The sequence below is a fragment of the Mobula hypostoma genome, chromosome 23 (genome assembly GCF_963921235.1).
Source record: "Mobula hypostoma chromosome 23, sMobHyp1.1, whole genome shotgun sequence".
NCBI lineage: Eukaryota > Metazoa > Chordata > Chondrichthyes > Myliobatiformes > Myliobatidae > Mobula > Mobula hypostoma.
The window spans coordinates 45,515,042-45,537,641 of NC_086119.1; the positions used below are offsets into that span (position 1 = coordinate 45,515,042).

Genomic DNA, 22,600 nt, shown 5'->3' on the forward strand with positions numbered 1-22,600 from the left:
AAAAAATATTTTGAATGTTTTTTTCATATTAGTTGTACAACAAACATAGTTCAAAGATTGTCAGTCAAGACTTCTATTGTTACAATATATAATGAAGCATTGTTCTGCTTGTAATTGGAATGGTCATGAGTCAGATGTTGGGTGGGAGTGATTGATAACAAGAGGCCAATTAATGAAACTCCAAGCCCATATTCAACTGGTTCATCAGAGTAATATCAACAACACAAGAGCAAGTCAAATTGGGAAACACATTCCCTTACAATGTGTGGGTTGTTAGGCAAAATTATTGCGAAGTGCTTCCTTTATTATAGTTCAAAGATAATATTCACACATAATTTTAAGCTGTTCTTTTATTATTTTAGATTAGAAATTAGTTTACATTTTACATATACAATACCCCCCCCCCCAGTGTTAAGAATGAACAAAAGAATCCTGGTAACATAATAATATACAAAAGTATTTCATAAAATATCATGCAGAATAAATGTTACTTTATAGAACTGGGCAGGTTTTCTTAGCACATCAATCTGCCACATATCTGAGATTGGGATCTTCCATTGTTGCTGTATTGTACAAGCTCACAGAACAAATCTATTTTTTTTAAATGTTGTTAGCTTCAGGAAGAACTGTGATACTGCCAGCAGGCAGCAACTTCCCTGTATTTGTGTTCAAAGCGCTCTCAAAGTCACAAGTCATATTGTGTTTCAGAAACTCCTATAGTGTTGCAATTCTAATCAATGTTATATTAACAACAATTTCGTTCAGCAGACTTCTGTACCACTACAGCTTTCCACTTCAGCCAATAGTCATGTCTATCATTCTGCAGTCCATGCATTCTCTCTGTCTCTATTGAGCCTCTGATAAACCTCAACAGTTTCGCCTTTACCTGCTGCTAACATCATGTTTAACCTTTAGGCATGTTTCTCCATGTCCCTTCCTGGGTGCACATTTGGTTCCTCAGGTCACCATACCTCTACCCACTTGTAACATATCCCGGTCTTGAGGAAGATTCCAGTGATTCCAAAATCTGCAGTTTTTGGGGATTTTCCTACTCTTGTCCCAAGGGTGGTAATGCTCTTCACAAAACCACTGAAGGGTGGATTGTCTGAAATGTCACAAGGCATGTAATTGTACACTCTGGTGTTCCAAAGTTTACTCTTTGGATCCTCAGTACACCTGAATATAGTGCTTCTCAATGCAAACCAACTATTCAGCATTCCCACGTCTTTTCTGTTCAATACTTCAACATTCATTCTATTTTTTCTGCAGTTTCTCCTCTCTGGGCTTTCTACCTTGACCTCATAAATATCACCTGAACAAGAGTTGATTTATCTGCCTTTTCCCTGTCCTCTACTGCTCTTGAAGTAAAGGTGTCTAAGCTGCAGACATTTGCTGCTTCACTGTAGGAAGAAGCTGGGCTGGATTATCTCTCCTTTCTGGGTGGCATAGCTAACTCAATCTACCTTATGGGAAAACAGTGAATGCTTAATACTCTGTGTGTTAGCACATCATCTTCAACAACTATAATAACACCGTGAATGTAATGCTGGGTGTATTATGTTTAGAACTCTTTGGATATCCAATCACAATTAGAAAGGTTTGAATTCTTGAAGTCATTAGCTTGCTAGACCCATCTATAAAAATCCAGATAGAGATGGTGCCAGATTAATAATGTGCTCTTGATTGAAACGTATGGAGTTACGCGCCTTAACCTATTCTCACATAATAGTATCATTCATAGGTTCATTGACATTAGGTAGCAAAGGCGAGGCTGTGAAATGAGAAATGCCTCTCACCTGCCATACATTTCACTCTTAGTCTCTTCCGATCTGAAAGATTCTCAAACAAATCTCCACAATATCCACTTGGTTTTGAATCTTTCTTTATTCATGTAGTGCCTTGCTTGCAGTGAAAAGAAAAAATGATCAAAATTCTCCAAGTTTTAAGAGTCTCCTTGGCACTGGGGAAAAATTTCCATCTGGAAATTTAGAGATATGGTCAGTTCTCCATTCTAGCATATTCTAGCACAAAGTTGTGTGTGATTAGGCTAAGCAGTTGTGCTTTCATCTCAATACTAACTCAGTTACGTGATGGAAGTGGAAAGTCCAGTGTGCGATTGATACAACATTACTTTGACCTAGCAGCATACTGATCAAAGAGCTTCATAGTGGAAAAGAGTGTCAATTGCTTAGAAAATATTTAATAAAATTGAGAGTCAGGCAGCAACGAGAAAGTAGAAGTTCATCTATTGGACTGCAATGAGTTCCCAATCCACAAGAAAACTCTAATGGAACTGAACCCATTCCTTGGCACAGCGATCCGGATAACAGGCACTGGATGAAGTGGAAGGCTTATCAGAAACACGCTGGCCAACTGTTGGATAAGGAAAGGCAGATGCCCAAGTACACAGGAATACCTTAATGGAACAGCGATTCAGGAACAGCTTCTTCCCCTCTGCTATCCATTTCCCAAATGGACATTGAACCCATGAACTCTACCTCACTTTTTTAAATATATATTATTTCTGTTTATGCACGATTTTTAATCTACTCAATATGCATATACTGTAATTTATTTACTTACTTTTTTTTCTACTTCTATCTTATGTATTACATTGAACTGCTGCTGCTAAGTAACAAATTGATGACACACGCTGGTGATAATAAACCTGATTCTGAAAGGCCAAGAACTGGGCAGCGACGTTATTGCTCTGTGAACCAATGTCAGATCAGGCAATAGTAATACATTAAATCAAACTTTTTTTGAATCTTTGGGACAAAATAGGCTTCATATAGATTCTATAACAGTAGAAAGGTTTCCCTTTGCTGTAAGGTTTAGGATGATGTGTGCAGCCAGCGTATCAGGCAGTGCTGGAGTGTACAAGTGTAGGAGGTTTAAAACAGTCATTCGTCAACTTAAATACAAAACATTTTTCTATCACTTTGCATGCATATTTTCACGTTGAGAAAGGAGACCTCTGTTATCTAAAAGGGAGAGAAACTGACCATGGGATTATCCACAGTTAACGTCTGGATCATCAGCATGTGGGACACTTCATTGTTCCAAACACCAGCACAGCAAAGTTACCTGGGATATTCTGCTGTGTGATCAGAGAGTGGGTGAGGTTCTCAGGGAGAGGAAGGCTGCTGGATTCATGTAGATATAGTCAGTATTAGCATCGTTCTCATTGCTTTAGAAGTTCCCTTTTGCGGTGATGATGTTTCCTTTGTTTTGCAAGCTGTGGGTGTTGTATCGGCGAAGGGAGCCAAATGTGGTTATAGGTTCAGAGAAGTTGCTTGAGGTGGAACGTCTGCAACTGTAATGTAAAGGAAAATGTACAAAAGTCAATATCTATTGATACATAATGTGGAACAGATTAAATGAAGTGAATATGAAACCATCATCTGAGAAAAATAAGTTAGGCTAATTTTATCTTTTTTTAAATTCTTTCTTAAGATGTTGCACTCCCACCAATGTCCCAGATTGCAAATACTTAAACTAAGTAACCGCTTTGTGTGTAGTTGAGTGGCCATGTGTAATCTCAGGTATATTTGGCAAGAGATCCTTTGCCCTTTCACTTGAGGGGAAGCGGTGTGACACTTCACAGCAGATTCCATTGTCACCCCAACGTGATGACAGGTGGATTTTGGAAAAGCTTTGCTCTCTAGCACCCAGTTCTGACGCAGGATCTTCAAACGGAAACTTTAACTCTGTTCCTCTTTCCGCAGATGCTGCCTGACCAGCTGAGTCCTTCCAGCATTTTCTGTTTTTAGTTCCAGTCTCTGCCCCTCAGTTTTACGCATGGCAACGCATTAGCTGACTGAGTTTGGAGGGATTTGTGAGGGAACTATGCAGTGAGTAGCTCAACGGTGTCTGTGACAAGGAATTGTACTCAACCTACTGCTGTTAATTGGTTATGTATGTGATACAATCTCAGTGAAAATGGACCTCCAGGGTTGCCTTAAAATCCTTGGGAAATTAAGGCAGGGCACTATTACAAGCAAACCCATGAAAAGAATCCTAAGAGCTTGCAAAACTATTGATGTTTATTTGATTTTTCGGAACTATCATTTCTCATCAATTACAAAAATATAGGTGTAAGTAGGGAAAAAATGATTCAGAAGCGTAATACTAGTGAAAATCTGAAGTAATGACCGGGTGTGCTGGAACCACTCAGCCTCACAGGTGCGCCAGTGGAGAGAGCAACACGCACAAAATGTTGGAGGAACTCGGCAGGCCAGGCAGCATCTACGGAAAAGAGTAACAGTCGACGTTTCTGGCCGAGACCCTCTGGCAGAACGAAGGATTTCCAGCATCTGCAGATTTTTTCTTGCCAGTGGAGAGAGTATTGCTTTAGGTCTATAATCTCCTGCAAGGCTATCGGCACCTAATTGCCCACCATTGAGAACATCTACCATAAACGCTGCCTGGGCAGGGTGAAAAGCATTATCAGGGATGCATCTCACCCTAACCATGGACTTTTTACTCTCCTCCCATCCGATAGGCGCTACAGGAGCCTCCGCTCCCGCACCAGCAGGCACAGGAAGAGCTTCTTCCTTGAGACTGACCCTGCTGAACCTCTCATCACAGCGCTAAGCAGTATTGCATCCGTACTTTACTGTCTCAGTACTTTTATATTTGTGTGCTGTAGCATCTTTTTGTTCACAATTATTTTGTAAATAACACTATTCTTTGCATTTCTGGTCAGATGCTAAATGCATTTCATTGGCTTTGTATCTGTACTCGGCACAATGACAATAAAGTTGAATCTAATCTAATCTAATGAGAGCTCTGGAGTGGAGAAGCCAGTTTGCAGTTAATTTAGCGTGGGATGGTACAAGGGTGGGAGCACATTGACTAAACTCCTGAAGAAGCTGCCAACACCTGAGGTGAAGGTAATAAAAGCTCCTCCTTTCAGGGGAAGTAGTGAGGTAGGATTGGGTTGGGGAGGGAAGGCAGATTATCTTCTGTAGAAAAGAACCTGATGTTTCTAGAGCCCTGTAGCTGCCAAAACCTCCCATTTCAAGAGCATGACTGAAGCCCCAGAAAGTTTAACTTACCAAGCCATGGCGAGCAAAGTGATAAACAATAACAGCAGCAAAAACAGCAGGATAGAGAGTATGGTTGTTATGACAACCATGCCTCCACTGCGCCTTGTCGAGGTGTTGAGGTTATTGTAATCCACAGCTGAAGGTGAAAAACAAGACTAAAGTTTAAAAAAAATACTTGGCATCCACTTCCACCTCTCCCACAAATGTCAAACACAAAGCAGAAATAGCAACTGGATGACGATACAATTAGTTTGAGAAAACAAGAACCTGGCAAGCCCTTGTACAGAAGCTGATGAACCCTTTCTGTTTTTATTCCAAATGTTTCCAGGATTTTTTTTTGTATATTTTGCATACAGTGAAGACAACATCAGACATTTTCCAAACTGATCTCAACTTGCGGCTATAGAGGTTTCATCTAAAATGTCATTTAAAAAGAACAGGGATACTTTTTGAAAGGGAAATACAAGAAGTTTTTCAGGAGAAAGTGGAACTACAGAAGAGATTCCAGCACTGGAAATCAATGGTTTCTGCATTGGAATTTGTAACAGATCCATGGATAAGAAATGTACCCTGTCAACAAGATTGCTTGGAGCTTCTCAGTGTTGTGACTAACTTTCTGCAAGTTTCTACTGACGCCAGCAGGAAAGTGCAGTATTTAGTACAGCTGCTTCACAACTCCGGTGACCCAAGTCTGATTCTAGTCTTTAGGATCTGATTTCACTGGAGAGTGTGCATTGTAGATTCGCCAGCATGTTTCAGGGAGAGGGGGAGAGGGGGAGAGGGGGAGAGGCTGGACTTGTTTTGCCTGGAGTGAAGGAGGCTGAGAGGTGACCTGGTAGAAGTACATGGGATCAAGAGGGACAAACACGAGGAAATCTGCAGATGCTGGAAATTCAAGCAACACACACAAAAATTGCTGGTGAACGCAGCAGGCTAGGCAGTGTCTATAGGAAGAGGTACAGTTGATGTTTTGGGTTGAGACCCTTCGTCAGGACTAACTGAAAGAAGAGGCTGCCCTCCCCCTTTCTTTCTCCCTAGGCCTCCCGTCCCACGATCCTCTCCCTTCTCCAGCCTCATATCCCTTTTGCCAATCACCTGTCCAGCTCTTGGCTCCATCCCTCCCCCTCCTGTCTTCTCCTATCATTTTGGATCTCCCCCTCCCCCTCCCCCTTTCAAATCTCTTACTGTCTCTTCTTTCAGTTAGTCCTGACAAAGGCTCCTGGCCCGAAACATCGACTGTACCTCTTCCTAGAGATGCTGCCTGGCCTGCTGCATTCACCAACAATTTTTGAGATCAAGAGGGGCATGGGGTAGTAAAAATCTTTTTCCCATGGCAGGGGAATTACAGGTAAGAGAGCACAGGTTTAAGGTGAGAGGAAGGAATTTCAGTGGGGATCTGGTGGGGGCAAGTTTTTTTTTTAAAAAACAGAGGGTAAATGCTATTTGAAACACGTTCCCAGAGGAGGTGGTGGAATCTGATGCCTAGAGGCTTTTAGAAAGACACTTCAATTGGCAAGGCATAGAAGGATACGGACCTATTCCAGGCAAATGAGAGGATGTGGAAGGGTGTAACAGAGGTAATGGGCTGAAGGATCTGTTTTTGTGCTGTATGGCCCTCTGACGCTGTGACTCCAGTGTTGTCTGTACAGAGGCTGGAGACACACTAAGGGCCTCCCCTGGCTTCTCTAGTGGACAAAAAACTTCCAACAAAGATACTCAACTGCAGAGAATCCGTGAAGTGGACATGATTTATTGTATTTATTAAGATACATTGCGGAATAGGCCCCTCTGTCTCTTAGAGCCGTACCACATAGCAATCCCCCGATTTAATCCTCGCCTATTCACGGGACAATTAATAATGACCAATTAACCTACCAACCGGTACACTTTTGTGCACAGAGAGAACGTACAAACGCCTTACGGACAGCGGCGGGAATTGACCCCAGGTCTCCTGTACTGTAACGCGTTCTACTAGCCACAATACCACCGTTTTGCATATGGGTCAATATCAGGGTTTATTTGGGAGCCTCAGTGCCCAAGTGACATTTAACTTCTTGACTCCCTATTCCAGCTATACAATCAGTAGTATTGGTGTACAAATATAATCAGTCTCTGCAAGGTCATTAACACTTACCATCCAGGAGCTTGATACTGGCGGACCACTTTGTCATTGCAACAACATTGTCCGTGCTTCTAAATGGATGCCTCAAAATATAACGCACTCTGAAAACAAGAAGAAAAATTAAAAATTAGTATTGAATTTGGCCTCCACACCACAACGTGGTTAATCTAATCAGCTGCAAAGTCTAGGATGCTAATAGTATTCAGTAGGTCAGGCAGCATCTATGGAGAGAGGTTTCCAGTCAAGGATCCTTTTTCAGAATTGGAAAAAAAAGAGTAGACAAGCTTGTTTAAAGGTACAGAGAGGGTGAGGGCTGGAGGGAGAGAGGGAACGTTTGGAACGAGGTGCAGACCAAAGTTGTCAAGGTGATAATTACTTTAAAAAAAAACAGCATTTGGGAGAAAATGAAACCTGAAGTGTAAAATAGAAATGAAGAGTTACTGCCACAGGTGTTGAAAAAAAAAAGGGTTTACCTGAAATGTTAAGAACGTCAGCTCTTGGACATCTCCTATCTCCCACTGCAGCATAACCCCACCACAGAACATCAGGCGATTGACTCCCAGACACCTACCAACCTCATTCCTTCAGGGGATCATCCCTCTACAGTCCCCAGCCTCATGCTATGCATCTGTCTTCTGGCTCTTCCCTGGAATCACAATCAGGATTTTCCTGGTGGACCCATCATTTCATAATGCTCTCACCCATAGAACTTACAGGACTTACTATAATTGTCCTTACATTCACAATGTTTCTGATGCCTACACCATTTCCAGATTCTTGTTCCCAACAGGTTCACTTTACAATCGTACAATCCATCCACACGGTCAACCCCAATCAGATTAGTCTGAGGCCCCCCTGCTTCTTCCCTGAACAGAGGCTGAACAAGTCCCCTCCTTCACCTGGTTGAACCTGTACAACCACCTTCAAGTCCACTCACTCCTTCCGATCAAAGGTATAGCTTTGGGCATTCCTATGGACCCAATATATGCCCTTCCCTTTGCTGTATATGTGGAACAGTCCTAGCTTCTGTTTTCATTACCCTCCTTCCTCAGTTGTTCTGGCTTATTGACGACTGATTCTTGCAATCATGTAAAATCAAGAATTTAATTTACTTTCCTACTAGTTTCCAACTTGCCCTGACAGTCACAAGATCCATATTTGACTCCTTCCTTCCCGTTCTTGGCATCTCAGTCTCAGGGGAATAGGGTAGCTACCAATATCCACCGTTAATCCATAGCTATCTCAGCACACCACCTCTCAGCCTACATCCTGTAAGGACGCCATTTTATTCTCCCAACTCCTCCCCACTTTGTACCTGATTCAGTAACCAGTACCTCTGAGATGTCTTCCTTTTCCCTTAACCAGGACCTTTCCCCCGCCACAGTTGAAAGGAATCTCAGAGTACCACCCCTCCCAGCCAAGGTAGGATAGGATTCCCCTCCTCCTCTAGCATGCCACCAGATTTTTGTCTGTAATTTCCACCAGTTTCAAATTGGATTGTGCCACCAAATTCATCTTGCACTCCACTCTTCTCCTCTTCCAGCCTCCACATCTTCCTCCTTCTGCACCTCCTTGGTTCACTCTTCCATCTCCGCCTAGCCCTCACTCTACCTTAGCACTTTCTCAAGCTGCCCCTCTTCCCTCCCCACTTTTGTGAACATAAAACAGTCCTTGCTGGTGAAGCAGCAATTCACTTACACTTCTCCGAATCTTGTGTTCTGCATTCAGTGCTCCTAATGTGATCTCCTGTGCACTGGAGAAGCCAAATGCAGATTGGATGATTGTAGAACATCTCTATTCAATCTGCCAAGTGACCCCAAGCTTCCGGTGTTGGGTCACATTAATTCTCCGTCCCACTCTCGTTCTGTCCTCTCTATCTTAAGCATCCTATATTGCTCCAATGATGCCCAGTATAAACCTATATAAAAGTACCTCATCTTTAACCGGGCGCAATGAAACCCTTAGACTTAATAGGGAGTTAAACAATTTTAAGTAAGTTCTTCTGTATTTCACATGGTGAGTACATTTTTTTTCCACCGATTTGCTCCATTTCATGTTGCCTCTGTAACATTTGTTCCACTGTTGGCTTTTAAACTATTGGCTTACAATTAGTCTTCACGTCATCACAGATATCCTCTCTACCCTTGTCCCTCCATTGTTACTTAAAACAAATCTGTTTCCTTACTTTTCCTGTTCTGATGATGGATCCCTGACCGGAAATGTCAACTCAAGTTTCTCTCCTCACTGATGCTGCCAGACCTGCTGAGCATTTCCAGCACACCATGGTTTTGTCTCGGATTTCCAGCATCTGCAGTGCTTTTCCCCAACATAAGTAGATTCTCTAGCAAGCAGCAGACTTTAACCAGAAACCGCAGGTCCTGGGCTTACAGTGCAATCAGCCCCATTTGTTTGTTCAATCAGCAACTGTTCATTTCGGGAGGATATGCAGCTGGAATGTTTCGTGCTGTAGACCCTACAAGGCACTAGAATTGACCACAGAGTTACCTGGCTTCATTGCTGGTAGATGCCAAACACACCTGCACAAAATTGAGACAAGGCACTGAACGCTGAACTGTAAAATCCCAATGCATCTTGCCCCTCCTCCCCCAACTTATTTCACCACTCTCCCCAGACCACCTTCCTGTGACTGCAAGATTTCTCAAGGTTTTGTCAAATGAAATAAACCTCGCCCGTTTTGCTTAGGTTTGTGGTCATCAAAATTACCAAGATCGTTTCAAGTTCAAAGTTGATGCAACACTTTGTCCAATAGCTGAGACCATTTTTTAAATATATCCACTCATGATATATGGATTTCACCATTAAAATCAGCACTTACTGTGTATCCCTGAATTCCCCCCTTAACTGAATAGCTTGTAACTCTTAAAAGAAATTCCATGATTTTACAAAACTAGTGGATTGCTATAAACACACAGCCAGATCATTTATATTCTTAAGGGAAGAAAAGTTTTTATCCTTAACTAACCTATTGATGTATGTGGTCCTCTCGTATGATAAGATAGACTCTTGACCTCACAATCTACCTCATTATGATCTTTTACCTCACTGTCTACCTGCATTTCAGTTTCTCTGTAATTGCTGCATTTTATTCTGCATTGGTTTAACTGTACCCCCTCAATGCACTAATGGTTTTAAATTTGTGAGCAGTCCTTACATTCCACAATTCTTACGACCCACACAGCCAACACACTTTTCGTTCCTCTTCCCTCCGGGAGAAGGCTCAGGAGCTTGAAGACTCGTACGGCCAGATTTGAGAACAGCTTCTTTCCAACTGTGATAAAACTGCTGAATGGATCCTGACCCGGATCTGGGCCGTACCCTCCAAATATCCGGACCTGCCTCTCAGTTATTTTGCACTACCTTACTTTCCATTTTTCTGTTTTCTATTTATGATTTATAATTTAAATTTTTAATATTTACTATTGATTTGTAATCCAGGGAGTGGGAAGTGCAGAATCAAATATCACTGTGATGATTGTACATCCTAGTATCAATTGTTTGGCAACAATAAGTATAAAGTACACTGCACAAGGTTTTCACTGTACCTCAATACACGGGGCAATAATAAACCAATTCCAATATGGCCTTGGATCACAAGACCATTTCAGATGAAGTTAACAGTCAACCCATTCAGAAGTTTCATGGTCAACATTGTTCCAGATCAAAAGTCTAGGACCTTGGATTAACCACTCTAATGCCAATTACTATCTGCTTCCATGTCCAGCAAATTGTTCTTTTTGAGCTATGTCAAGTTGCAACAGAATAAGGTGCCTTTATACTTAGACTGGTCTATAAAACGACAATTGGTTGATGTTGATGATCACTGTTCTAACTTCCGCTAAGGCCCCACCTCCCCCTCGTACCCCATCTGTTACTTATTTTTATGCACACATTCCTTCTCTCACTCTCCTTTTTCTCCCTCTATCCCTCTGAACATACCTCTTGCCCATCCTCTGGGTCCCCCCCCCCTTGTCTTTCTTCCCGGACCTCCTGTCCCATGATCCTCTCATATCCCCTTTGCCAATCACCTGTCCAGCTCTTGGCTCTATCCCTCCCCCTCCTGTCTTCTCCTATCATTTTGGATCTCCACCTCTCCCTCCAACTTTCAAATCCCTTACTCACTCTTCCTTCAGTTAGTCCTGACGAAGGGTCTCGGCCTGAAATGTCAACTGCACCTCTTCCTACGGATGCTGCCTGGCCTGCTGCGTTCACCAGCAACTTTGATGTGTGTTAATTGGTTGATGTACCTCTTTCATGATGTATCTTACCTGAAAGTCGAACCAGTAGCTAAGGGCTTGTTGCAGTTGTCAGTAGTACAAGGTGTTTCATTTCCAACTCGAATGACGTAGAACATAGTAGTATTAAACATATCCATAGGACATGGATACTGATCTCTCGTAGTCTTTACGGTCAGGTAAAAACCATTCTTCGAAAAATCTTTGGACATGTAATCAGCAGGATTCACATGTGAATTATTCCTGTCAAAGCCTAAATTCGCTGTGTTTGAGAGTGAACAAAATTGTCGGTCAGTTCGAGGCTTCTTAAATTCAGGATGCAAGCTATCATCAGAACTGCTGAAATCAACTAGGTGTTATGATATGAAACACTGCTATTCATTACATTCTTCCACTCACAGTAACCATTTGCAATTTATTCCAGGGTCTAGATCAGGGGTTCCCAACCTTTTTTATGCCACGGAGGAATATCAATAAGCAAGGGGTCCATGGATCCCAAGTTGGGAACCCATGGTCTAAATAGAATAGTGAATTAGAAGAAGCTGTGAGTACACATTGAAAAAAAACTAACACTATCAATTGATGTTGATAGTGTTAATGGATTGCCCAATCTATTTTTTGGGGGGTTATTTCTAGAGGGGTAGAATTGGAAAACAGGCAGATTCATATTAAATGTTTAGAACCTTCTTTGGATCACATTTGAATTTATTGTGATCAGTTTTAGTCTCCACAAGAAAAACTAGATGGTAAAACTCTGTAGACAGTCTGAGAAGCATTTGTTGGAATGCAACCAGTAGACCTTTGGACCATAAAACAGAGGTTGAATTAGGCTATTTGGCCCATCAAGTCGACATTCTCCTATCTTCTCGCTTTAACATTTGACACCCTTCATAATCAAGAACCTATGAACCTATACTTTAAATATACCCGTTGGGTTGACTTGGCCTCCACAGCCATCTGTGGCAATGAATTCCACAGATTCATCAACCTCTAAATAAATTCCTTCTCATCACTGTTCTAAAGGGACATTCTTCTTTTTCTGAGGCTGTGCCCTCTAGTCTTAGACTGCCCAACAAGAGGTAACATCCTTTCCACGTCCACTCTATCTAGGCCTTTCAATATTTGGTAGATTTCAATAAGATCTCACCAATCCACCCCCATTCCTCTAAACTCCAGCAAGTACAGGTCCCGAGCCATCAAATGCTTCTCATATGTTAACCTTTTCATTCCCAGGATCATTCTCCTAAACATCGTCTGGACCTCTACAATGTCAGCAAATATGGGGACCAAAACAGCTCGCAATTCTCCAAATGTGGTCTGACCAATACCTCATAAAGCCTCAGCATTACATCCTTGCTTTTATATTCTAGTCCTCTGGAAATGAGAGATGTACTCATTCTCTAGGAAAATAGAAGAACATTGATGACATAAAAGAGATTTTGAAAATTTTACAATGGATTTGATCAGACGGACAAGTGTTTTCAAATATAGGGGAATCCATAAATATAAGTCAATAAGAGTTCTGGAAGCACTTCCTTGCCCTCGAGCTGGTTACATTGATTTGTTGAGGTGAATAGTATGGATGAGCTTAGAGGCAAGCTACAAGAGAGAAAGGAACAGTAGAAGATGCAGATAGTGTTTTAGATGAAGTAGACAATATGGTGTCATAAAAATGTTAACTCAATTGAGCTGAATGCTGTGAATTCTATGCAATTCTTGACCTAACTACAAATCCAAGTAGCACAGTTCTATAATCAGGTACAATGGACATGTTATCCAATGGCAAAAATAATACTCACTCTGCAACAAAAATACAATTTCTCCACTGTCCAGTGAACACCAAAGTTAACTTTTAACACCAAACCAACTGGGCATCAAACTGTTTTTCTTATACAGGCTGGAAAATTAGAACCATGGCTGTAATTCTCAGCTCTCACACTGGTGCTGGCTGACTGTCGGATTTACTGGAATCGTGCATTTGTAATTTGTACAACTGGTGAATACTACAGGTGGAAATAACTCAGGTTAAGCAAGCCTTAAACATTCGGGGGATAACTGCAAAATGACATTTCAAGACGGAAGTTTTGTGGAGTTGGACTGAGATTCTGTCATCCTTTGATTCTGTAACAGTGAGGATTAAAGTGTGAATCAGAACCCTGTGAACACCTTTCCCAATACCTTGCGAAGCATAGATCCTTAATGCTAGTAAAGTTTACGAAGAATTTTCATCAGCTGTAAGTAAAATCTTACAACTAACCAGAATGTATAATCACTTCTAAAGAAAAAAATATAAGGTCTAACAACAAGATACTTACTTGTTGCATTATTGACAACCAACCAAATCTCACAGAAGGTGCAGGAAGGATCAGTTTGATCAAATACACAGAGTGGTTGTTGAAACGCAGCTGTTGTCTGAGTGATTTTTCCTTCCATGGGAGCTTGCAATATTTCAGGGACATAATCTACCAGCTCTGGAACTGAAATTTTAAAAAGAAACTAATTTAATACTAAATATTCAGATGCATTCTATCAGGCTAAAAGCGGTCAGTGAGTTTTTTAGGCTCAGTCCATCTAAACCAAATTAAAATTCCCAATGGCATATCATCTCAGCAAACGTATTTCCTCTCCAGTGCTATATTTAAATATACCCTTACAGTACATTCTCTGAGAAAGTTGCAGTTGGAAAGTTTCAAAGTAACTAATATATTGTAGCAGCAAAAACAGATTTGATTACCCATTTTTCCAAATTAACACCTCAGCATTCCCACCTAGCACATATTTTCCTGTTTCCCTTTTGCTTATCCCTTTCGCTCCTGATGCAGGTCACTCTTGGATGATGAATGGTTCTGTTTTTAAAGATATTCATAAGTGGATGTTGTTCATAGGTCAATATAGTAACCATAACTCTATAGCATTGTAATAATTGGGTTCAAATGCACATAAGACAGATCAGAAAGAAGAGTAACCAAACCTGGAAAGAGAGAGGAAATTAATTCTGCTATTCATAGGAACAAATGCATGTACCTATGTACAGTATCAGTGTTTCCATAGTTCTAAGTTCTAGAATGAAGACACTCACAAACACCAAACCAGACAAACTAGGCAGTTGGTAACACTAAGGTAATCACATAAAAAGCAGTTGATATTAATAAGGAAATTGTAAAGGAGAAGTTGATGGATCTACAAGCCAATAAATGTCCTGCAATGGAAGTCCTTAAAATTTTTACAAGTTCTAAAAGATATGGAAGGATAATATTTGTATTGGTTGGTGATTTCCAAAATTCCTCAGATCCTGGAACAGTCCTAGTGGATTGAAAGGTAACAAATGTAACAACACTAATTAGGAAAAGAAGACATAGATCTGAAAGTCGATTAACTTATTGGAAAATTGCTGAAATGTATTATAAAGGGCACTGCAAAGCAATAATATGACAAATTGTGCTGGAGCCAGTTCACACCCTGCATACACCCTTTGCATGAGCCTCATGGTTCATTTAACACTTACAACTGTGGGGCTTCCAAAACTCTCCTGGAATTTCTGCCCTGACCTTCCCACAAAGGTGATGGCTCTGGGAACAGCAACTAAAAAGATTTCACAGTGGTTGCATTAAAATCAAAGAATAACAAGATCTTAGGATCAAGAAGATTCCAACTTCCAAGCAGCAGAAACCAAAATCCCTCCCAGGGGCTTCTTAATGTCAACGGCCATTCCATCATTTCTTAATGTCTCTAATGATGAGACACATTTAGAAAAAAAGGAAGAACATGTAAATAATCTTAAAAAGAGATAACAAAAGAAGTTTGAACACTAATAAGCTCGCAAAATTGCATTAAACATGTAAAGTATTTAAAGGCACTATTAATAACTTAAATACAATTTAAAGAAAACTATACAAATGAATGGAGCAGCACCAGATCTACCAGTTATTCTTGACTTAAGACAAAGGGCAGATACAAAGTGACCTTGTTCCTCAGTTGAGATCACTAGGACATGTACCTGGATTCATTACACAGGTGGGAAGCTCTGCAAACTTTCAGCTCACATATTCAGCTAATCCCCTGAGTACATTATCCATTATAAGGCAGAGTCATAATGGTTTTATGAAAACGAATTGAATTTTCTAAGGATGTAATCAGAAATGTAGATAAAATAAAAGCAAACAGTTAATGTGACATATTTGATCAGAACTAGCCGTCAGAAGACCATGAGGGAGTTTTTTTTGGGGGGAGAGGGTGACTTAGTTCCTGCAGCTTAAGGTTTGGAAGATGTTGCTGCACAAAATAAAAGCTCAGAATGTGGGAATACCACATTAGTATTTACAAAGCAGAAAAAAAAAAGCAAATGTACGAATAAATGTGTCTTTTTGAGATTAGTGGGCAGGGATGGTAAACGAGCAGTGTTGTGTCCTCAGCTATTCAAAACGTATGATCTTGAATGTTTGTGGATGTCACATTCAAACTGCTTGGCAGCTTTGTCAGATGATTCAGCCTAGGGGTCTGGATTAACCCACTTTCTGTGGGATTCAGGCATAAAACACCCTGAATTGCCAGACAGATTGGAGCCAGCTGTGGGGTCATTTTGCCACGGAAGCCTCACTCAGGGGTTGGGAGAAGGTTTGCTAAGCAGAAGGGAGGTGACCATGGAAGGCTCATTGGAATTCCCTAACTACTACAGGGGTGGCTTCAGCAACATAAAAAGGAAACAAATTCTTGTACAATAACACATGTAGAGCAGGAATCCTTAGCTCTTCTACAAGGCTGCAGAACCTTTCACACTTGCCAAGAAAATTGGTTCACTTCCCTTGCTCAGCTCTCCCAACACAGCCCTTCCTCAATCCAATATTGAGTTTTATGACAATTTGGATTATATGACAATTTTTGAATGGGGTTTGAACCCAAGGCTTAAAAGAAGAGGCCTTACCAACTTGCCATCGTTGATTCAGCAGCAGATAGCAGAGGGCGGAACACATTCGCTCAGTGGCCATTTTATCTGGTCTCTCCTGTACCTAATAAAATGGCTGCTGGGTGTATGCTCCTGGTCTTCTGCTGTTGTTCGGGAACGTCCACTTCAAGGTTCGATGTGTTGCAAACTCAAAGATTCCCTTCTGCACGCACACTTATAATGTGTGGTTATTGAGTTGCTGTCACCTTCCTGTCAGCTTGAGCCATTTTTCCCTGATCCCTCTCACTAACAAGGCATTTTCACCCACAGGATTGCCGTTCAATGAATTTTTTTTAAATGGTTTTTTTGCACCATTCTCTATAAACGCTATAGACTGTTGTGTGTGAAAATCCCAGGAGATCAGAAATCTCTGAGATACTCAAACCTCCCCTATCCAGCACCAGCAATCATTCCATGGTCAATGTCACTTGGATCACACTTTGGTCTGAATAACAACTGAACCTCTTGACCTGTAGTTGATGCATTGAGTAGCTGTAACATGACTGGCTGATCAGATATTTGCATTAACAAGCAGGTGTACAGGTGAAGAAAGTGGCCCAAGTGCACAGCGCTCCAGAGGTGAGATCACTCATAGATGATACCCACCCAAAGCTCCACTACTCTCTCAGCTGAAAACCACTTTGATAAAGAGCAGAGGGATTGTCTGATCAACACTTACCCCACAACCAGATGGGCTGAAACAAATTGTCTGTTCATTAATCCCCATTGTTTATGGGGCCTTCAATAGCACTTTGAGATGTATTATAGCTCTGAAAGGCACATTACAATGAATCCACACATGGAGAAAAAGAAAAATGGGAAACCATAGATAAGGAAGAAATATGGAGTTCATCAGAGCTGTGGCTACCAAAATCTGTACTATAACAACTGTAGTACATTTCCTCACGCGCGAGTTCAATAAGGGAAATAAACATATATGGTTTGTCTGGTTTTGGTCAACCATAAACAATTGACTATCTACAATGGCCCAATGGTTAAATACCTAGTTGATGGATGCAAACTATCTCCCAATTTCATAAGAATTTAGGCTTCAATTGGTTACTAAATTCTGCAGCTGTAAATACTGCCAGATGTCATAAGGAATGATAATTGCTCATCAACACCAAAACTTACTTTGGTTCTGTCTTCACTAAGGAGGACATAAATAATCTTCCAGAAATAGTAAGGGACAGAGGGTCCAGTGAGATGGAGGAACTGAGCGAAATACATGTTAGTAGGGAAGTGGTGTTAGGTAAATTGAAGGGATTGAAGGCAGATAAATCCCCAGGGCCAGATGGTCTGCATCCTAGAGTGCTTAAAGAAGTAGCCCAAGAAATAGTGGATGCATTAGTGATAATTTTTCAAAACTCATTAGATTCTGGACTAGTTCCTGAGGATTGGAGGGTGGCTAATGTAACCCCACTTTTTAAAAAAGGAGGGAGAGAGAAACCGGAGAATTATAGACCGGTTAGTCTAATGTTGGTGGTGGGGAAACTGCTGGAGTCAGTTATCAAAGATGTGATAACAGCACATTTGGAAAGCGGTGAAATGATCGGACAAAGTCAGCATGGATTTGTGAAAGGAAAATCATGTCTGACGAATCTCATAGAATTTTTTGAGGATGTAACTAGTAGAGTGGATAGGGGAGAACCAGTGGATGTGGTATATTTGGATTTTCAAAAGGCTTTTGACAAGGTCCCACACAGGAGATTAGTGTGCAAACTTAAAGCACACGGTATTGGGGGTAAGGTATTGGTGTGGGTGGAGAATTGGTTAGCAGACAGGAAGCAAAGAGTGGGAATAAACGGGACCTTTTCAGAATGGCAGGCGGTGACTAGTGGGGTACCGCAAGGCTCAGTGCTGGGACCCCAGTTGTTTAAAATATATATTAATGACTTGGATGAGGGAATTAAATGCAGCATCTCCAAGTTTGCGGATGACACGAAGCTGGGTGGCAGTGTTAGCAGTGAGGAGGATGCTAAGAGGATGCAGGGTGACTTGGATAGGTTGGGTGAGTGGGCAAATTCATGGCAGATGCAATTTAATGTGGATAAATGTGAAGTTATCCACTTTGGTGGCAAAAATAGGAAAACAGATTATTATCTGAATGGTGGCCGATTAGGAAAAGGGGAGGTGCAACGAGACCTGGGTGTCATTATACACCAGTCATTGAAAGTGGGCATGCAGGTACAGCAGGCGGTGAAAAAGGCGAATGGTATGCTGGCATTTATAGCGAGAGGATTCGAGTACAGGAGCAGGGAGGTACTACTGCAGTTGTAGAAGGCCTTGGTGAGACCACACCTGGAGTATTGTGTGCAGTTTTGGTCCCCTAATCTGAGGAAAGACATCTTTGCCATAGAGGGAGTAGAAAGAAGGTTCACCAGATTGATTCCTGGGATGGCAGGACTTTCATATGAAGAAAGACTGGATGAATTGGGCTTGTACTCGTTGGAATTTAGAAGATTGAGGGGGGATCTGATTGAAACTACAAGATCCTAAAGGGATTGGACAGGCTAGATGCAGGAAGATTGTTCCCGATGTTGGGGAAGTCCAGAACGAGGGGTCACAGTTTGAGGATAGAGGGGAAGCCTTTTAGGACCGAGATTAGGAAAAACTTCTTCACACAGAGAGTGGTGAATCTGTGGAATTCTCTGCCACAGGAAACAGTTGAGGCCAGTTCATTGGCTATATTTAAGAGGGAGTTAGATATGGCCCTTGTGGCTACGGGGGTCAGGGGGTATGGAGGGAAGGCTGGGGCGGGGTTCTGAGTTGGATGATCAGCCATGATCATAATAAATGGCGGTGCAGGCTCGAAGGGCCGAATGGCCTACTCCTGCACCTATTTTCTATGTTTCTATGTTTCTAAAACCTTTTGCCTCTGACCACAAGTACTCTGCTCACACAAGCTGCAAACCAGTCCTGAGGATTTGTCAGCACTGCCGCCATACATGTTCCCCTTTAATTCACAAATTTCTTCCAAGATCGAGTAAGAGTTAGTAATAAAAGAGCCAGAGTCATGAAGGTAACTGCCTTGAAGGTCACTCAAACATATTTATCCAAGGGATTTTACAATTGCCCATCACTTTTTAAACTCTCTCCTGACTGATTCAGGAGTTCAAACTTCTACTACCTCACCCAAAATCCACTCCCAATACCAATCACACTTCACAGCGTCACAATCCTAAGCCATGAACTCGTTTGCTGCCCCCCAGCACTATCTCATCAATCCTGTTGCGAAATGAACTTGACTTTGAATCACAACATTCTTTCTTTATAGTCATGGTTTCAGCTGAAATATTGCTCTGATTTCACCTCTTCTGCTGCAGAACCTTACACAATACCATCAGAACACGCTGGAGGAACTCAGCAGGTCGGGCAGCATCCGTGGAAACGAGCAGTCAACATTTCAGGCCGGAGCCCTTTGTCCTGATGAAGGGTTCCGGCCCGAAACGTTGACCGATCGTTTCCACGGATGCTGCCCGACCTGCTGAGTTCCTCCAGCGTGTTGTGAGTGTTGCTTTGACCCCAGCATCTGCCGAGTATTTTGTGTTTACAATACCACCAGTTTAGCTCTCATTCACTCTCCTTCAATATTCCATTTTCCCTCACCTAATGTTCAAAGTAAATTTTGTAATCAGAGTGCACATATGACATTACATACAACCCTGAGATTCTTTTTCCTGCGGGCATACTCTGCAAATCTATAGAATAGTAACTCTAACTGGATCAATAAAAGATCAGAAGACAAGTCAATTATAAAGAATTGGCCACTTTCTTCACCTGTACTATAAGGAAGTGGAACATGAGGTCTGGCACGGTGGAATCTAGGAAGCTAACTTGTTTGGTGTCAATCAATAGAGGATGTTCTTAGGCTAAGGGGTGGCTGAGTTAATAATATTTGATATCAGAGATCTATAATTCCTCAAGTAAAAAGAGAAAACGTAGACTGGGAGCTCTTCCACCTCTCCACAGATGCTGCTGAGAGTTTCTGGCATTTTATATTTTATTTCAACAATTTCTGTTTCATTTTGCCTCCGCGATTCCTCGCACCGATACCTTGGTCAGCCACCGGAAAGTTCTTTACACCGAACTTTTACTGTAACCAGTCTGCCGGCCGGTCAGGGAAGGTAAATTACGAAGCTAGAACAACTCTTTATTCTGCACTGAGCGTTACAAGTCAAGTCGGCAGCTGACCACGCCTGTCTCCGATTCACTCGGAAGGGCTTAAAGTCATGGAAAGCAGAACATTTATTTCAATTATACTAAAGTTGCAATTATAAATATGCCCTTACACAGCACCGCAGCTAAACCCTGCTGGCTAACATCCACAAAATACAACAGATATAACAATAATATCACAAGTAAACGAGTGGACGCGAACCAATCTGGAAATTCTAATCGGGAAACGTCAACCCCGTACTTCCCCATGCACCTGCACCGATAATGTGGAAACTTCAGATTTGAAACATTTAAAAAAAATCCCTGAAAACAATTTGCCAACTTATACAACTTTCTGGAAAAGTTCTCTCCCTTAGTTAGCAGCAGAAATTTACACTGCAATTATAGCAATCTAGGAACCAGTGCAAAACGGAATTCCCCAAGTATTTTTGACGTCTGTCGGCACCCCGGGTAACAGCGAGTAGCTGAGCCTGGCCATTCGTTGGAAATGAGCCTTAAAATGGAATCGCTGTAGGAAAGTAAAACACTTTATTTACCTCCATATCCAGCGCCACACATAGCACAGAGAAACACCAGGTATGTAAGCGACTTCATCATTGACTGGGGACTTGAGTCCTTCACTGGTCGAGATGCTTGCTGGGCTCACCGCTGCTGAGGTAATCCTTTCTGCCCCTGTGCGGTTTGAACAGATACTTTTCACTCTGGAAATTGTGGCCGAACGAGTTTATGAGTAGCGTCTTCCGAAAGGCGTGGTAGGTCTAACAACAATTAACCTAAACAAAAGCCATACCTACGTCAGTCCGGACCCGAGCAACGCAAAGTTCAGGGCTTGGTGTCTTATTTATGGTTCGCAGTATCTATGGCTTCACGCTATTGTAATTGATAGTTATCAGTTATCTTAAAAAGTTGATTGAATCAGGTCTGCCCTTATCCAGAAGCAAAATGCCACCAAACATGTTGAAAATCTGGAATAGGAAGTGCAAAAAGTGTTTACCAGCTATCCTTCACAGCCACTGCCTACTCTGCTCCTTCCAATAGTTTTTTTTCATTTGTAAGGTACTGCCTGGTAAGTAGCTACATAAAGACCTAGCTGTATTGAATAAATAAGGCATAATCTGGCTGCCATCTTTCTTCAAGGACAGGATGGAGAGATTGGGAGCCACCAGAACCCTACCTACCAGGCTGATTAGTCTACTTGCTAGTTTCAATCCATCACACTACCAGAATGGCCATCCTTTCAAAATAAAAGGGGCATTTTCAACCCATTGGGGTAGTCATCAATTCATATAGAATGGGGCAGTCTGACACGTCCGTCCCTATTAATCCCATCTTCCAACACTAAGCCAAAGGCATTCAATGCCTGAGCAACGCAAATGCTCATCTAGGCACCTCTTCAATGCAGTCAGTGACTCTGCTTCCATTACTGACCCTAACAATGGACTCCAGGCACTCACCTGTATCTGGGTGAGAAAGGTCCCAGTCAGTTCCCCTCCTCTGTTTTACCCTCAGTCTATGTCCTCTACCTTCCTTTTCCTCTGATAAGAGTGAAAGAGTCCTGCATCTACCCCAGCTACATCCCTCATAGTATATAGTTCAGCCAAGTCCCCCGTTAACCTCCTTCACTCCATGGGGCACAGACCTAGCTTAATCAGTATTTCCTCATAACTAAAATGCTCTGTCTGAGACCACACCTTGGTGGATCTCCTTTGCTCCTTCTCCAGTGCTGTTATATTGTTGCTGGTTTACACAGAACATAGAATAGTGATCAGAGCTACATACAGTCCTCTAGCAGAGACGTGCCCAAGTGTTTTATAACCTCATTGCTCTTGTATTTCATGCTCAATCTAATGAAGGTCAGGATCCCATATACCTTCTCATCCTGTATACTCATGTGTCCTGATGAAGGGTCTTGGCCCGAAATGTTGACTGTACTCTTTTCCACAGATGCTGCCTGGCCAGCTGAGTTCCTCTAGCATTTTGTGTGTGTTGCTTTGATTTCCAACATCAGCAGGTTTTCTCTCGCTTGTGAGAGAGCTTCAGGTTGGAAGAGACA

General features: G+C 41.8%; 1 protein-coding gene across 1 annotated transcript; it reads right to left on the bottom strand.

Annotated features, from left to right (window-relative positions):
- Window positions 1-365: 365 nt before the first annotated feature.
- On the bottom strand, window positions 366-21,321 carry upk3b (uroplakin 3b). Its single transcript, XM_063030994.1, has 6 exons — window positions 21,084-21,321; window positions 13,742-13,903; window positions 11,460-11,688; window positions 7,186-7,274; window positions 5,061-5,187; window positions 366-3,316 (listed from the first exon to the last, which is right to left on the bottom strand). Exons 1-6 carry the CDS (start codon window positions 21,142-21,144, stop codon window positions 3,193-3,195), a joined length of 792 nt encoding a protein of 263 aa, XP_062887064.1. The 5' UTR covers window positions 21,145-21,321; the 3' UTR covers window positions 366-3,192.
- Between the last annotated feature and the right edge of the window lie 1,279 nt (window positions 21,322-22,600).

Excerpts from the sequence above, each read along its gene's own strand:
- upk3b (XM_063030994.1), bottom strand. The coding sequence starts at position 21,144 with ATGATGAAGTCGCTTACATACCTGGTGTTTCTCTGTGCTATGTGTGGC. Across the intron at positions 11,689-13,741 it reads GGTTGTCAATAATGCAACAA|CGAATTTAGGCTTTGACAGG; the intron begins GTAAGTATCTTG and ends TCTCAAACACAG. Across the intron at positions 7,275-11,459 it reads GCTACTGGTTCGACTTTCAG|AGTGCGTTATATTTTGAGGC; the intron begins GTAAGATACATC and ends TCTTGTTTTCAG.